This window comes from Strix uralensis, chromosome 8 (assembly GCF_047716275.1).
Source record: "Strix uralensis isolate ZFMK-TIS-50842 chromosome 8, bStrUra1, whole genome shotgun sequence".
NCBI lineage: Eukaryota > Metazoa > Chordata > Aves > Strigiformes > Strigidae > Strix > Strix uralensis.
The window spans coordinates 10,756,228-10,770,217 of NC_133979.1; the positions used below are offsets into that span (position 1 = coordinate 10,756,228).

Here is a 13,990-nt window from a genome sequence, read left to right on the forward strand (position 1 = left end):
AGCTGAAAGAAGGCAGCCTGTAGCTGGAGGGGACCAGACCCCTTCCATTAACCAGCCGTGGCTGCAGCTGAGACCTGACACTTCAGGTGATGTCATTGCTCCTGAGCTGTTCAGCCCCTGCCTGGCTGTGGCTGGGGGTGGCAAAGCAAAAGCAGGGGCTGCAGGAGGGACCTCCAGCAAAACCACCTCTGCAGCCCAGCAGCCTTCACTCCTCCCCACAGGGGTGGGTGCAGGCAGAGGTGAAGCGAAGTGAAACGAGGAGCAGGCTTGGTCCTGCTGTGAGAAAAAATAGTCGCAGAGCCTCTGCGTCAGCCCTGTGGGGGTGCCTTTTGCAGGAAGCCCAAGAGACCACCCCAGATTTCGGCCCCCATCAGGCAGGGAGCTGTGGGAGGGCTGGGGGTACACCCATTTCTGGGGCAGAGACCACAGGGCCCAAACAAAACCACAATGGGAGAGTGTCAGCCACCAGCACGGACCAGCTGCAACCTGATCCCTGCAGCCAGGCTGGGCTTCTTCCTAGGTAGCTGCCACCCCCTCCTCTGGACCAGGCACAGCTTTCAGGGGGGCACCCCCTTGGCAGAGGCTTTTTGCCCAGCCCCAGGGACTTTGCTTGGTGGTGCTGCAGCAAGTTCTCACCTCCTGGCAGCCTGCCCATCCACCTCCCGCCGAGGCCGAGCCCTGCAGCGCTGAGCCCCTGCCAGGGCGCCATGGGCAAGGGGAGGATCTGGCCACTGGGACTGATACCCACGGGCAGAGCCCTGCAGGGTGATGTGGGCTCAGGTTTGAGACCCACTGCATCGTGCCCGCCTCGAGGAGCCAGTATTTGCAAATTGCTGCGCTTATAGGAGCATCCCCTCCTGAAACGGAGGGATGATGCTAAAAGTAGGTTAACCCCCTCGAAAGGGAGTGCCTGTGCCAGGCTGATGGAGGGCTTCAGCTTGTCACCCCTGGGTGATGGTGATGCCAAGGTTCACTGCCTGAAGGGGCTCAGTCCCAGGTTCCTTATTAGAGGAGCTGGGTCACTCCCCTTCCTGCCCTTTCTCAGGGTCCCACTCACCTCCTGGCTCAGCCCGCAGGTGCTGGAGCATCCCGGGGTGTCTGAGAGCTGGCGGGCACCTAGGCCATCACCTGCCCTCCCTGGAAACCCCACTGGCTCCCACGGCTTGGCCCCACGCAGGAACCATCCTTGGAACATGTTGCCCAAGTTGCCGGTTCCCAGGTCTTGCACAGCCCCCCGCAGCCCCCCCGCAGCCCGGCCTCCCCGGCTTTGTGCAGCCGTACAAAGGCGAACCTGTCCGGGCTGCTCCACGTCCCAGGAGCTGGCTGATAATTAAACAAAAGCAAAATAGCCTTGGCATGAAACTTGACCTTTCCAGAGCTTGGAGGGGGGAAGGGGAATTTTGCATCATTTCTAGTGGTGGTTATTTTTATGCATTATGCTTTTTTTCTGGGGATCTCTGTGCTGGGGGAGCAGGGAATCCCTGTGCTCCGACGATGGGCTGGGATGTGGGAGGCAAGGTCCAAGCTGACCCTTCCCATAGCACATCGATCCCTCTGTGCTCCACAAATGGAGGGACGCACCCTCCAGCCAGCTTCCTTCAGGATAACAGAGACGGTCCTCTCGGATGGAGGAATCTCAGCGCTGGAGGGATGCCAGTGCCTAGGGTGTGTGCTGGCCCTGTCCCCATCCCTGTGTGAGAGGGAGGCAATGATGCTGCGCCCAAGCCACCTTCATCCCAGCTCAGGGAGCTGATCCCAAATTTTCAGCACTCCCTGCTTTATAAAGAGCCCTGCAACACCGAGGTGCCTGAACTGTTCCCAGGAAAGGACTCTGCTTGGCTTCTCCCCTTGGCCCCCCCTGTGGGAGGTCCCTCCCCTGTCCACAGCCCGTCCCCATCCCCATCCCCTGCTGCGCCTCCCGGTATGGGGCTGCCACCTCCTGTGCCCACACCCAACAAAGCCTGGCAACGAATTAATCTTCAACTGACTAGCTGGGATCATTGCCATGATGGTTATTACGCTGTGTCCTGCCTGATGCAGCGTTAATGATTAACACCCCAGGTTCCATGTCAGCTCCTGTGTGCTGCCTTTTTGAATTGCCCTTCTGTCGCCTCCTCTGATATCCCGACAAATAACCGGGGCATGGAGCTGCCCAGAAAACACCCTTGGGGCTGGGTGGGCACCTAGGATGGTTTATCTCTGGAGCAGGGAGGAGGAGGAGGAGGAGGAGGGGAACCAGGAAGGAAAACTGTGCAGAGGAATGGGTGCATTGCCTCACTTCTTCCCCTGGGTCAGCCTGTGCCCTTCGAGGATGTCCTCTCCTCCCAGATCTGCGAACGTCCTGGCCAGGCTGTTATGGCAGACGGGGGGCGGGGGAATCCCCCGAGGGTGCTCCTTGGGCAGCTGATGCCAGATGAGTTTGCTTTTGCTTCCCATTCGCTCCCTTTATCAGTACAAACCCAAAGAGCTGAGATTCGTCCTCCCTCTCATGACAACCCTGTCCCCCATCAAAGCTAATTCCCAGGAGGCAGCTGTTTCCCAAAGCGCTGAGCGCTGCCTGCTCCCTGCCAGCACACACCCCTCTGCCACGCAGGGTTTTGCCCAGTGTGCCCCGGGGCAGGCGATCCGGGTGGCAAACGCACCCTGCAATTCACCTGGCACTTTGGCCCATGTGCAGGACCCATCACGGAAGGGCAGTGGGTGCGCAGGCACCCCATGGGGCTGCTGGTGGGGTGAAAGGCAGCTCTTCAGAATCTGCCTTCCCCATACGGCCAGTAGCTCCAGCCCCTCGTTTTCCCCACCCTGTACCCACGAGGATGCTGCCCCGAAAAAGGCTGCCAGGAGGGGCCGGATCCATCCCACCCAGCCCAGCCTCCACCATACACGCCAGCCCTTTCCTTACTGCTTCCGAGGGCGAGGGCGCAGCTCATCACCTCCCCAGTCGGGAGAGGGGCAGACCCAACTCAGGAGAAAAACAAAGTCTGCCCCCAGGCCCAGCCCTTGGCTCCCACTGGCTCTGCCCATCCCAGAGGGTTTCAGCCTGTGCTGGTGCCGCCTGGCCAGGCTGGTCGGCACCCACACAGGGGTTATTGCCCACGGGGGTGGCACAACCCATGGCCAGGGAGCGCTGAAGGGTGCATGGTCAGAGACAGCAGTGACCCAGGCTCAGGCAGGCGGCAGGGTGCTGCCCACTGCCTGTAGTCCCTGCTAGGGAGACTTTACCCTCTTGTTTTTCCCCCATTCTGTGTCATGGGTGAAAAAGAGGAACCCCCACCCCAGCACACACACCCTGTCATGTCAGCTGCTTGGATATCTCAAGTCCAAGGACACCTTCCCAGGGGGCAATAAGGAAGTTTCTGTTTGCTACCATGTGACCCCAGGGACTTTTTGGCCTGGAATGGCACAACTATCAGTTTTTTGGGGTGCTGCCAGTCTGGGGGAATCAGGCAAGTCTAAGGGTTACAAGGTGCAGAGATGCCTGGTGACACCTGCATGGGTTGGTGGGGACGGTGGTGGGCTGGGGTGTGTCCCGGGGCTGGTGGGGGACCAGCCAGGATGGGGTCTCCTCTGTGGAGCCCAAAAGCTCCAGCAATGCCTGGCAGTGAGAAGCGAAGGGCAGGGGCACAGTGGGAGCACAGGGGCAGCTGCACCAGCCGGGTTTACCCACCACTGCCCTGCTGATGCCCTTCAGCTGCCAGGGGAGCTGAGAGCCGGAAAGGGTGACAGGGAGGAATCGTATCCGGGAGGAGAAACTGGTCCTTCGAGTTTTCCCAGCAGGCGGAGGGGAGGAACTAAGCTGGTGGTTGCAGGGTTATTGCCAAAATTCAGCACCACAGAAACTGCCTGTCCTGTCCTGGAGAAACCCCATGGCCAGGAAGAGGTATGAAGCCGGGAGCCTCCAGCCAGCCAGGCATCACCCCCGAGCCTGCTTGGCCCCACAGGGGTGATGGCAAGAGGGTGTTTGCCAGGAGCTGGCTTTGCAAGGCAGCCCCAAAAAGAGGACACAGAGGGGGACATGGCCAGACCAGGTGTGCCCAATGGTGCCCAGCTCTGAGCCAACCAGCTCCTGGGCACCACGACACCTCTGGGAAGGGCTCTGGGCAGTGCTGGGCTCCAGGCAGCTCCTGCGTACTCAGAGTGGGAAAAGCAGAATAAAAGCCCTGACGTCACCCATGAGGTCACTAGTTTATGGTGAAACCGGGACCTTCACCCGTCCAGCGAGGAGGAGGAAGAGGAGGCCATTTCCTGGCAGGTTTTCCCCCACACCTTGCCGTGGGGCAGGGTCAGAACCCACGTCCCCAGGGCTGACTCACCCAGGGTGGGGAGCGGGTCCCCGCACCCGTCCTGCTGCCACCCAGCTGCTCCCGCTGACGTGCTGGATGGTGCTGGGGAGATGCCAGACCCCAAGGGCCCACAGCGGTGCCCCAGTGCAGCCCCGTACCCAGTGCAGGAGCTGATAAGGGTGTGCCACAGCAGGCACGGAGCAAGGTGGTGCACGGGGAGGCTGTTTGCATACTGGCCTCCTGCCTCGCTGCTAATCACCCTGTCCTTCACCACCATTAACCCACAGCCCTTGTGCTCTGCCCCACAAAAGGGGAGGTAGGGAGCCTCATGTCAAAAATGGGGTGAAGCTGCCCTTGACAACACCCACCCCCCAAACCACCCACCTTGGCCTCACCTTTGAAATGGGGAAACTGAGGCACGGCAAGGGGATGCTCAAGGTGGGGTGGTGCCAAAGGCAGGGGGGGAGCGATGCTGGGGAAAGGGAGTGGCTGGAAACCCCCCCCCCCAGTCCACCCATATCCCCCACCATCCCCATACATAGAGGGACTGGGGGTACACCATATGGGCAGTGTGGGACAAAGCTGAGGGATGGAGATGCTCAGAGATGGGGCTGGCAGAACCCGCTCCCCCTCACCCCCCTCCCAAGAAAGGCCAGTCCTGCCTTTCAAGCCAAGCTGTTTCTCTGTCTGTGAACCTGCGTTGCTGAGTGAGCAGCGGCTGTTGCGGAGGGCAGGACAGGTTTGCAAGGCTAATGGTAACCCCCCCCTGCTCCCCAGCTGTTGTGCAAACACCAGGCTGCTTGTTTCCAAGCACCCAAGCAGGTGAGGAACCGCAGAGAGGGAGGGCAGGCAGGCTGCGGGCAGGGCTGTGCTGCCTGCATGGGGCTCAGGGCATGGAGGGGGGGAAAGGCGAGGCTGTTTATTGAAGGCTGCAGAAAATAAATTGTATCCAAGATTAAAAATATATTTGTTTTTTCTTTACAGCATGAAGAGGGGCTCAGCCATGAAATGACAAGGGGTAAGGGGTAGCCCTGGCCACTGCAGGGCCAGGGACCAACAGGGCTGTACTTCATGCCAGGGCAGGGCAGGGACCAGCCAGCACCTCTTCTAGGGGCCAACACGGTGACAGGGTCAGGGCTGTCAGAAAAAGGGTGTAGGGGTAGATACATCCCCATGTGAGGGTGTAGTTACCACCTACACCACCTTGACTGGGCACTTGCCCCAGTTCAGTGGAGGGATGCAGGGGGGCACTGGCCAGCCCCCACCTGGGGACACAGTGCGGACAGGGTGGGAGAGGTACAGTACATGGCTGAAAGGATTTCATCAAGACATCGCTGTGCCGCTGCCAGATCAGCAGCCCTGATCAGCCCCTGTGCTGCTTTATTTCCTGCTGGCGTGGGCCAAACAGATGAAGCAGCTTTCCCCCTACACAGCCCCCTTCCAAACACCCCCCAAATCTCTATGTACAAACTCAGTGTGCCATATCAGTACAAAAATATACACATAAACTCTACAGATCCCAGATCAGTAGATCAAAACATAGCTATAAATCACAGTGCACAGAACAGCATCAGGCCTAGGGAGCGATGGGGTCCCCCCAGGAGCATGGCACGCCACCGGCGCACCCCTGCATGGTGGGGGGGCAGATCATCCTCCTGCCTCGTGGGGTCATTTCTGATCCAGCTGGCAGTACAGGTACATGGAAACCGTCATGGCCGCAATCTGTGGGCAGGAAGAGGCGAGTCAGCCCCCCTCCGTGTCCCACCCCAACGTGGGTTTGGGCCACAGCCTGTAGCATCCACCCCCAGTGCACACAAGAAGAGCCAGGTGTGCCCAGGGAAGAAGGTGCAGTAGCCACCCTGGGGCAGATGGTGGTCCATAGGGCTGCACCACCTCCTTGTGGCCCCTTGGCCACCCAGGCTTGTCCCAGCCCCACCGCTCACCTCCAGGTACAAGGAGGAGGCAGCACAGCAGTGCTCAGGCACTCACCTCCAAGGCAGCGATGCCAGCTGCCACGCCACCCACCACTCCTGCGTTAGTCTTGATTTCTTCCAAGATCTGATCAAAACAACCCTGCAGGAGGCAACCGCACAGGTGAGGACGAGCAAAGGGTAGTGATTCCCCAAGCACTGGCGCACAACATCCCCGAAAAGGGAGGTACAGTTCTCCAGCCTAGAGCTGCACGGCCATGGAGAAGGTCCAAGAGCTTCAGAGGGCAACTCATCTCAGCCACTTCTCAGGCCAAAGCACAGTATTGTGGGGGGAGGAGGGGAAAAGGCAGGGAAGTCGCTCAAAAAGGCAGCATGGTGCCTGGGTTCGTGCTCAGCTCCAGGCATGCTCCCTGCTGCAGAGCTCCCTTTAGGACCAGAGCAATGGCAGCAGCTTTGCTTGTCTCCACCACGGACAAACCAAGGCCACCACAGCATCTTCCAGGACATAAAGCCCATGGGACCACCATGTCCAGAGCTGGGGCTGAAGCTACAGAACAAGTTTCCCTCCCCATGCCAGGGCACACCCCAAACCAGGCTCTGCCAGAAGGGAAGAGCTGCTGGTACGTCCATACCGGGACATTGCTTTGTGCAGCAACCGTGATGTTGCAGGGCTCCATGTTCTTACAGCAGGGCGCTGGGTAGGTTTGATGTTCCTCAAGCCAGTAGGAATTGGTGAAATCTGTGTAGTTATTCAGGCCACAGCAATGAACCTAAGAGGGAGAGAGATGAAACGATGGGGAAATCATCCCGCAGGTCTCCCTCCTGGGTCAGACATGGTCTGGACCCCACTGCCCCATGGAGGGGGTGCTGCAGCTAAACCAAGCTCTAGGGGAAATGCTCAATGGCTTTCTTGGGACCAGGATTTTTCCCCACACTCCAGCATGTACAGCTCTCCCCACAGCCATGGGACCACTGTATCCCAAGCTAGTAGGTCCCAGGCACCCGGGAAGCTGACAGGGTGGCAGCAGCTCAGCACATCCAGGATTGCAATGGTGTCCCCATTCCCATCCTGCTGGCCCACCCAGGTGTGCACCACCAAGCCTGTACTGGGAGCATCCTGACCCACAGGTGGGGGCCCCAGGGCTCAGCACACCTCTGTCATGGTGACATTCCAGATGTGTGTGAGACTCTTATCCATCCCGTACTTCTCCTTCAGGAGAGGGGTCACCACAGCCGTCAGCAGCGTCTCTGCCTGGAAGAAGAGGCAGAGAAACACCATCAGAGAAGGTCCTGGGGAGCACCACAGAGCCAAGAGCCCCCACACTTGTCTCAGTCTATAAGGGAGGAGACCAACCAGACACAGCATGGTCAGGAACACATCACACCATGTCCCTTTGGCCTGAGGACAGCTTGGCCCCTTCCCCACTAACCAGTGCTTTATGGCACCAAAGCCACTTATGACCAGTGAGTCATCTGATAAGCGGCATAACTGAGGGAGCCAGGAATGACGTTTGCCCTGCGGTTGACTTCTCCCATGCCTAATGAGGCAGTCACCTTTCTCCCCAGGTGGTTTCTCAGGTGCCTAATAAGGGGTTGAGTTTGCTCAGCATGAAGCCTTAGGAACTTCCTCTCCTATGTGGCTCCTACCATCAGAGGTGGAGAGGTGTCAAGCCTAGGCTGGTACTGGACTAAGGGGTTTGAAAGAAAGAAGTGGGCAAAACTTGTACCATAACCCTCATTTCTTTAGGGCATTGGGAATCTCTGGTCCCACCATGCTCACCCTGGCCAGGCCACCCCAGCCTGCCCACGTAGCTGGTGCTGGTAGGGACTGGCATCCCTTCCTCCTGTAGCAGTGCCCACCTCTCAGCTTCCCCATCCACAGGCAGCACTGCCAGCCCCAGTGTCTCCTGTTTTCCCAAGGGGTAGAGCAGGTCCCACATTAGCCCAACCCAAGACTTAGATATGCCACTCACAAGGCCTGTGTAGACCAGAGCCACCACAGCAGCAGCAATTTCGGCAATGAAGATGATCAGCACCACCGAGAAGAACTAGGATACAACAAGGGGAGGGAGGTCAGAGCAACAGCCAGAGTCCACCAGGCCCCCAGGAACCCATCTGCTTCCCAAGGACCAGCAGGATCCTCCCTCAAGGTTCCAGCCCTGTCTCATTGCCTTCAGCTCTGCTCTAAGGGAGAAACAGCACAACCTTGGGGTCCTCCAGCCCTCCGTCTGCATGGGGCTGACCTCTCCAGACATGCCCCAAGAGAACCTCTGCTCAGCACCAGCTTCTGCTCCCTTTCACCCTTGCCCAGGGCAGACTTTGGGTCAAGCACTCTTTCCAAGGTTCACCCAGCCTTCCACCACATGGAAACATCCAAGGAGCACATCTCCACAGAGAAATCTGTCCCTCAGATCTCCCCCACCACAGACCCAGCTCAAATGACACTTGATAAGGAGATGTCAGGTCCATACCATCATCAGGAGACACTTGCTCTCCTTCTGGGCGCCACAGCACCCGAGGAAGCCGATCGCCAGCAGGATGGCACCAATGACGATGAGGAAGTAGCTCACATTCACAACCTGCAGGACGCTAGAGGAGAGCGCCCCAAATATATCCAGGAATGACTTTCCATCTACTGTGACCCAGATGCCAACTCCCAGGAGGGTCCCACCACCGAGCTGGGAGGAGAAAGACAATGTCAGCTACCAGGCAGGCAGAGATCTGGGATTTGGGAAAGGTCCTAGGACAGGTATTTCTCCCCTCTGCAAGTTTTTGCTGTACCAAAGCAAGACTTTATGGCCACTGAGGGCAGCTCAGGGTGTTGCAGTCACACAGGTCACTACCCTGAAACACACCCCACCACCAGCACATCCCTGGCTGAGGTGTTGCAGCTGCCCCCTTCCCCAGCCCAAGGGGTTTTGGTGCCAGCAGCAGGGCAGAAACCCCCATGCAGGGCAGTCAAGCCAGCAGCGCCACCAGCTACCCCCTGACCCCAGACAGACCCACATGGCCAGCTCAGACACTGGCCATCATCACACTGCCACAAGTTCCTCTGTCTGGGGAAGCTGCCCACTCACCCAGGGAAGCAGCTGAGCAGCCCCCAGCCCTGCCCCAGTCCTGCCCTCCACCTGCTCGACCTTTCCCACCAGCCCCAAGTCCTGGCAGGAGCTTTAAGGAGTGTTTCACCAGGGCGAGCCTGGGGGCTCTGCAACCCCCCCCTTCCCAAGGCTACATCCCACCACACCCCCTTCCAGGTGGCTCCACTGCTTCTGCAGAGCCAGGGTAGCTCTCAGGAGCCCCACTACCCTTTGCCCTGGGTGGAAGCAGAGGGTGTGTATGCTCTGGAGACCCCCAAGAGCCCCAAAACCTCAGGTCACTATCACGCACATGGGCTGCTCCCCTACAGAGATGGGGCCCCCCAGGCAGGGACCCAGCAAACCCCACTACTCTGGGGCACCCACCACCCTCCACTAGACCTTCAGCACAGGGAGGGACATTGGTGGCTGATGCAACAGTCACCGTCCCCAGAGCCCAGGACAGTCCCCCGGGCTTTGGCCAGAGCTGGAGAGCGACAGACCCCCCCCCCCCACAAGGTTAAGTCCTCAGCTTGGGGCCAGAAACCAGATCTCGCACCCCACCGGGGTCTCAGGAGCATGAGTCCCACCAACAGCCAACATCCCCCTCTCCATCTCCCACAGAAGGGACACGGAGGGGCAGGAGAGCCCACACGGGTGGGTACCCCCCAGGAGCCGCTCCCGCAGACTCCAGCCCCTCACCCCAGTTTCCCGGGGCAGCCGGGGCAGTGGGGGGACACTGCCAGGCTCGGATCCCCCGGCAAAGACAGCAGCTGGGGTGCACTTACGAATATGGCCAGGTTGAAGAGGATCATCATGACCTTGATAAAGGTGAAGCACCCCATTTTTGCACCTGGGGAGAGCAGAGAGGTTATTAGTGGGAGCCCCCACCCCGGCACAGCCACTGCACTCCCGCGAGCGGGGCTTAGACCCCTCCAGGGGAGTCTGGGGGCTCCCCACGAGCAGAGGGGGGGAACCCACGGCACCCACTCCCCGAAACGCCGAGCCCAGCCTACCTGAGCGGAGAGCAGGTCCCAGCACCCCGACCCAGCCCGCCCTGACCGCACTGCTGCCCCCACCCCGCCGCCGCCGCCCTTTAAGCGGGAGCGGCCCCGGGGCCGCCCCCACCGCCGGAGCCCCCCCCGCCCCATCCGGCCGCCGGGGCCACCCCCCGGGGGTGGCGAAGCCACGCGTGTCCCTGGGTGCCTGGGAGCTTGCTGCCCTCTGCCGCCAGCGCCGCCCACCCCGGGGGACACAGGTAGCCCGGCCGGCTGCTGCCCGCGGCCATCGCCGCGGCCTCTTGGCGAGGGGGGGGGCGGGATAGTATGTCCCGGTCCCGCTGCTGCTGGGAGCCGACAGCCCTCCCGGGGCCCACACACGTGCCTGTGTTCCCCTCGAGTCCCCACCCGACAGAGCCCCGCGGAGCAGGAGGCTGGGACCCCTGGGATGGGGACTTCGGGGGGCAACGTTATTGGTCCTGGAACAGGGGGGTTTCACCCCGTGGTGGTCGTGCCACCCCCCTGCCCTCCTCCACAGGCGCTGGGCAGCGGTGCTGAGCACTGTGTTTGGGATTTTCCAGCCATGGGCAGCCCCACGGGTCACCACCCCCCTCTGCCACCCACTGCCGGCACGACCACGGTTGAGTCACCCCGTCTCTTCCCAGGCTGGGGCTGTGGGTGCGCTGCTGGCCCCGCTGCTCGAGGCGGCTCAGGCAGGGATCTCTCCAAAACCCCGATCTCCAGCCTTCTGGGCCAAAACAGAAGCAGGCAGAGGAGGCCACCGGGGAACGGCCATGCAAGCCAAAGGAGAAGCCAAAGCTGTATGGGCCGTCCCTAACTCTTGTGCAGGGAGGCAGATTACTGCCGGTGGAGACACAGCAGGGTGATGGCAGGAGAGGACAGCGAGAGCCATAACAGATGCCAGCGCTGGAGCAGGTCAGCAGAGACCTGCTATTGCCTAAGGGCTGCCAAAAGTGGTTTTCTTTGGAAAGATGTTTTGAAACAGGGCTGGTTTCCCAAGGAGTGGGGCTGCAGCAGAGAGCCAAAGAGCACATGGGGGGATGCTGCGTCCCCAGGCCTGACTGTGGGGGTGGTCCTTGGCCATCCAGAGCACCTTTGGGGCAGGGGCTCATGTTGGTCCCCTCCCCAGCACCCACAGTGTCCCTTCAGCTTGTCATCAAGCTGAGGAGTGATGCAGGAGCTCTTGTCCTGCAACAGCAGGCAGGAAACGCAGGCTCTGGGTGCTCATCACACTCTGCCCCACACCCGGCTCCCCCAGAACCCCACAGCAAATTCCCTGCCTGGCCATAATGATACATTTCAGCAGGATGAAGTCAGCCCTGTTGAGCTCCAGCCAAAGCCCAGAGGTATTTGGGGGAAGCCTTCAACCCCCCCAGGCACCCTGGGTATTAATGCAACCTGTACTGGAACTGGGGGCTTTAACCCTTTTCCCCTCACTGCCTGCAGCCTCAGCCCTTCCCTGCAGCAGCTGCCCACCCACTGCTGCCACGAAGCAGCTCAGAGTGAGGGGGTAAGCCTTCACCCCTCTCCCAGAGGGGCACCGATGCTCCCTAAATACAAATGAAGGCCCCCATCCTATTGCCCCTCTCCCAAAAGTTGCTCCCTCCCAGTCTGACCCTATTCACTGCATGTAATCCCCCCACCCTAAAAATAATTTTTGGCAAATACATAAATACTCGCTCTCATTCCCAATCGTTCCCAGCCATGGGGAAAACCAAAGGACAAGCTATGGGCTCCTCCACTCACCTCCCCAGATCCTGGCGCCGCAGCCTGGGGTTTGGCCTCTCCCCAGCAGCACCCATCTGAGCCCCATTAGGGAGCCAGGGCTGGACTTTCTGGCTCTCCAGGAAGGCCTGGCCTGACCACGGCAGGACAAGCCCAGTGACATTCCCATATCCCTCCTGCCTGGCAGGGCCCTGTCAACTCCCCGCTGTTCTCATCCCTGCACGCAGCCCGGCTGGACCCTGAGCATCCCTTTCCCCGGAGCGTGGGGATGCCTCTCACGGGGTGTGGGTAGCATGGCTCCTGTGACCTGGTCCTGGGAGGCTGAGAGCAGGAAAGTGGCCATAAGCCACGTAAGTCCTCTGTCCCCAGTCCAGCCTCTAGTCCCTGCCTGGGGGAACGCAGGAGCCAGACACATGCCTGGTGTCAGGATCCAGCCATGGTGTCTGCACCGAGCACCCATCCCTGGGCTTTTCTTCAAGGAAAAGCTGCAAGCTTTGCTCCCAGCCTCACACCTCTTCCCACCCCTGTTCTCATTTTGAGTGTTCAAGTGCTGAATTTCCACCCTGCTGATAATCCTGGGCCTTGGCACCCTCAGTTAACAGCCAGGCTCACTGCGGGCACGGCCTCCCCTGCATCAGGGCCTTCTTACCCAGGGCTCCAGCTTGGCCGTGCAGGCAGCTGCTGGATGCTTCAAGGAGGAGGCATTTTGGAGCAGCCATTCATTGCTCTCTACAGGCAAATTAGTCTGGGATGCTAAGAAAGCATCTGCTTGGGAATAGGTGGGGGGAACTCTAAACCAACATCTCACACCCAGTGGGGCATGGGGCACCCTCCTACCAGCAGGGCTTACTGGAGCCTGCTCAGCCTTCTGCATTAATTAGCAAATGCTAACTAGCCTGAGCAATCTGCCAGTGAGGAGGCCAGGTGGGTGCTGAGCTGGGCTCGCTTGGCTTAATGCCATCCACAGGGACTCAACCGGGCACAGGGGACATCCCCCCTGTGCCTCAGTTTCCTTCCTGGTAAAGCATCAGGTAACAAGCCCCAAGAAGGCCCAACCATGGAGACGAGCACAGCCCAGGATTAGTGGGATTTCAGGGTAACCCCAGCCAGGTGAGCCCCTTGCAAGGGCTTTCATGTGTGTGTTTTGGGCTGACAGCATCTGTCCAGCTGTCTGTTCAGTGTCCAGTCACCTGGGGAGTGGTGGATGGATGGACGCACTGCAGTGTGCCAGAGGTGAACCTGGCTTTGGATTTGCAGATGGGACTTACTGAATGTTTCAAATTTGTGCTGTTCCCACCTCCTGCTGGGGAGAAATAAAAATCTACAGGAGCCATGTTTTTGACATCTTGAAAATGAAATATTCCAGTTCTCAGCTTTGAAAGGACTCAAAGCATTTTGACCGGAGAACTGGGGAAATCACCAATTCTGCCACCCTGGGAGGGACCAGGCAGTGGGATCGCACCGATTTCCCCACAGCTGCAGCTCCTGCTTCAGGGGAATCCTCCCCATTTCTGTGGCCATGTGCAAAACCACAACTTGAGTCCAAAAAACAGGAGCTGCCCCACCTGGTGCCATGATCTGTGCCATGTGGGGCCCAGGGTGTAAATTTGGAGTGATAAGTGGGGGCTGCAAGTATGTCCCAGCAGTGCATCACCCCGGTGTGAGTCCCTCAGGGTAATGATCCGACCCTGCACCTTACGTAGCTGATTTTAATCGTGATGCTGTTTCTAGCTGTGTGTTAATAATGCAATTAAAGAGGGGCTCGATGACATCTCCCTGCCTGTATATCAGGCTGAACTTCTTGTGGTGCATTTACCCCCCGCAGTGAGTCCCCCCATGCCTGCCCTGCTGCTGGCTGCCTGCCCGCATCCGCCCCTCCAGATAGCATTTTCTTGTTTCTCACATGTGTCCAGGCCGGCAAATCCCTCCCAAATTAATTAACAAGAGCCATGCCGAGG

General features: G+C 59.5%; 1 protein-coding gene across 1 annotated transcript; it reads right to left on the reverse strand.

The window, feature by feature from the left end:
* Positions 1 to 5,226: 5,226 nt before the first annotated feature.
* Positions 5,227 to 10,344, reverse strand: TSPAN1 (tetraspanin 1). Its single transcript, XM_074877182.1, has 8 exons — positions 10,305 to 10,344; positions 10,077 to 10,141; positions 8,686 to 8,892; positions 8,188 to 8,262; positions 7,368 to 7,466; positions 6,847 to 6,984; positions 6,273 to 6,356; positions 5,227 to 6,005 (listed from the first exon to the last, which is right to left on the reverse strand). Exons 2-8 carry the CDS (start codon positions 10,131 to 10,133, stop codon positions 5,952 to 5,954), a joined length of 714 nt encoding a protein of 237 aa, XP_074733283.1. The 5' UTR covers positions 10,134 to 10,141; positions 10,305 to 10,344; the 3' UTR covers positions 5,227 to 5,951.
* Between the last annotated feature and the right edge of the window lie 3,646 nt (positions 10,345 to 13,990).